The sequence below is a fragment of the Dipteris shenzhenensis genome, chromosome 30 (genome assembly GCF_047967505.1).
Source record: "Dipteris shenzhenensis isolate YYH24624 ecotype China chromosome 30, Dip_SZ_1.0, whole genome shotgun sequence".
Taxonomy (NCBI): Eukaryota; Viridiplantae; Streptophyta; class Polypodiopsida; order Gleicheniales; family Dipteridaceae; genus Dipteris; species Dipteris shenzhenensis.
Window position 1 is genome coordinate 30732897 of NC_141625.1, and position 2167 is coordinate 30735063.

Sequence of the window (2167 nt, forward strand, 5' to 3'; positions counted from 1 at the left end):
CTTTTTCACCCGCTCATGTTTGAGCAACACGTTGAAAACCCCAGGAATATTGTCGCTATCTAGAGCTAGATGTAAGAGATTATTCCCAAGAGCAGTTTTCGTATGCACATCCACGCCTTCCACTTCCAAGAGCAAAGCACAAGCCTCAGCCGAGCCGTCGATTTCTGCACACATCATTGGAGTTCTACCCTGTCCGTTGCGCTCATTGAGTATATTTGCCTTCCTCACCCCCTCATGTTTGAGCAACAGTTCCAAAGCCTCTGGATTCTTGCTACTTATGCCTAGATGTAAGATATTGTTCCCGTCAACATCTTTCCTGACAACAGCGACGCCCTCCACTCCCAAGAGCAAAGCACAAGCATTAGGCAACCCTCGGTGCGCTGCAGACATGAGTGGAGTATGCAACAGTTCATTGAGATCATTGAGTATATCTGCCTTTTTCACCCGCTCATGTTTGAGCAACACGTTGAAAACCCCAGGAATATCGTTGCTCTGTAGGGCTAGATGCAAGACGTTATTCCCACGAGCAGTTTTCCTATCCACAGCAACTCCATCCACTTCCAAGAGCAAAGCACAAGCCTCAGCCAACCCGTTGAATGCTGCATCCATCAGTGGAGTTCTACCCTCTTCGTTCGGCTCATTAAGTATATTTGCCTTGCTCACCCCCTCATGTTTGAGCAACACTTCCAAAGCCTCTGGATTCTTGCTACTTATGCCTAGATGTAAGATATTGTTCCCGTCAACATCTTTCCTGACAACAGCGACGCCCTCCATTCCCAAGAGCAAAGCACAAGCATTAGGCAACCCTCGGTGTGCTGCAGACATGAGTGGAGTATGCAACAGTTCATTGGGATCATTGAGTATATTTGCCTTTTTCACCCGCTCATGTTTGAGCAACACGTTGAAAACCCCAGGAATATCGTTGCTCTGTAGGGCCAGATGCAAGACGTTATTCCCACGAGCAGTTTTCCTATCCACAGCAACTCCATCCACTTCCAAGAGCAAAGCACAAGCCTCAGCCAACCCGTTGAATGCTGCATCCATCAGTGGAGTTCTACCCTCTTCGTTCGGCTCATTGATCTCCTTTTTGGCCCCTTCATCTTTCAGTACCACTTTTAACACTTCCGGACCACTTCTTACCGCCTTGTGTAAGACGGTCTCCTTGGCAGTTGCAACAATTGTATTTTCTGCTGTCAATAGCACAACACAAGCCTCCGAGAACCCTCCGGCTGCTGCGAACAACAGTCGGGTGCTGCAATCCTTATTGCGATCTTTGATCGACTTCTGCATCCGCCCATCTTCCAGCAACACTTTCAAAGCCTGGACTTGCCCCCCATATGCTGCGCGGTGTAGAACTGTGTCCCCATTTTGATCTTTCAAATCCACAGCTACACCTTCTGAACCCAGAATATGTTTCAAGGAATTCAACCTGCCATATTGTGCAATAAAATGGAGTGCAGTGCCTCCATTGATATCTTGCGATGCAGCTCTCAGAATCTCAGGGCCTGCTTCTCTGATTATTGCGTCGATTTCCTCAATATCATCCGCATCAGATGCATACAACAGCGCTATAAGTTGCTCATCCCGGCTTGGCTGCATTTCTATCTTGCCTGCCAATAAAACAAATTTAGAATCAGAATGCCAGCCCTGCCTTGGGTCCGAGGGCAATCTAAAATTTAACGGCACACCTTTCCAAATTAGATATTCCAACGAACCTTCAACAGTAGATGCAACTCCAAGCTTATGCGAAGCTCCCTTCAAAAATCGCTTTTCAACTTCGAAACTGGAACGCAAAAAGCCATTTTTCAGCCGAATTGTGTTGCCCTCATTTACTAAGCGTTGTGCTGCTTCTCGGTACTTCCGAACCTCTTCCACGGTTGCTAGACGGTAGCCAGTGGGCAGTGACTCACTGCAAGGGTACTTCTCGAAGTCCATGAATGCAACACTAAGACGCTAGATCGTCTTCCTCTCAGCAAACTGCGAGATATTCAGGATCGATACCAATGTTAGATCGGTTGCCAAGTATGAACTCATCCGATATAAGTTGATGAGTGTACCTGAATCAGAATCAGTTTTCCAGCTACTGCTTAAGCTTGGAAGCAAGCGACAGATCTGATCCGGGTATGTCTTATCGCCCTGTTATATATAAATGGGGTAGTGCTCAGAC

General features: G+C 47.1%; 1 protein-coding gene across 1 annotated transcript; it reads right to left on the reverse strand.

Moving 5' to 3' along the window:
- Window positions 1-13: 13 nt before the first annotated feature.
- Window positions 14-1599, reverse strand: LOC147881968 (uncharacterized). The gene is made up of 2 exons (XM_087401487.1): window positions 109-1599; window positions 14-55 (listed from the first exon to the last, which is right to left on the reverse strand). Exons 1-2 carry the CDS (start codon window positions 1597-1599, stop codon window positions 14-16), a joined length of 1533 nt encoding a protein of 510 aa, XP_087257613.1.
- Window positions 1600-2167: the final 568 nt, after the last annotated feature.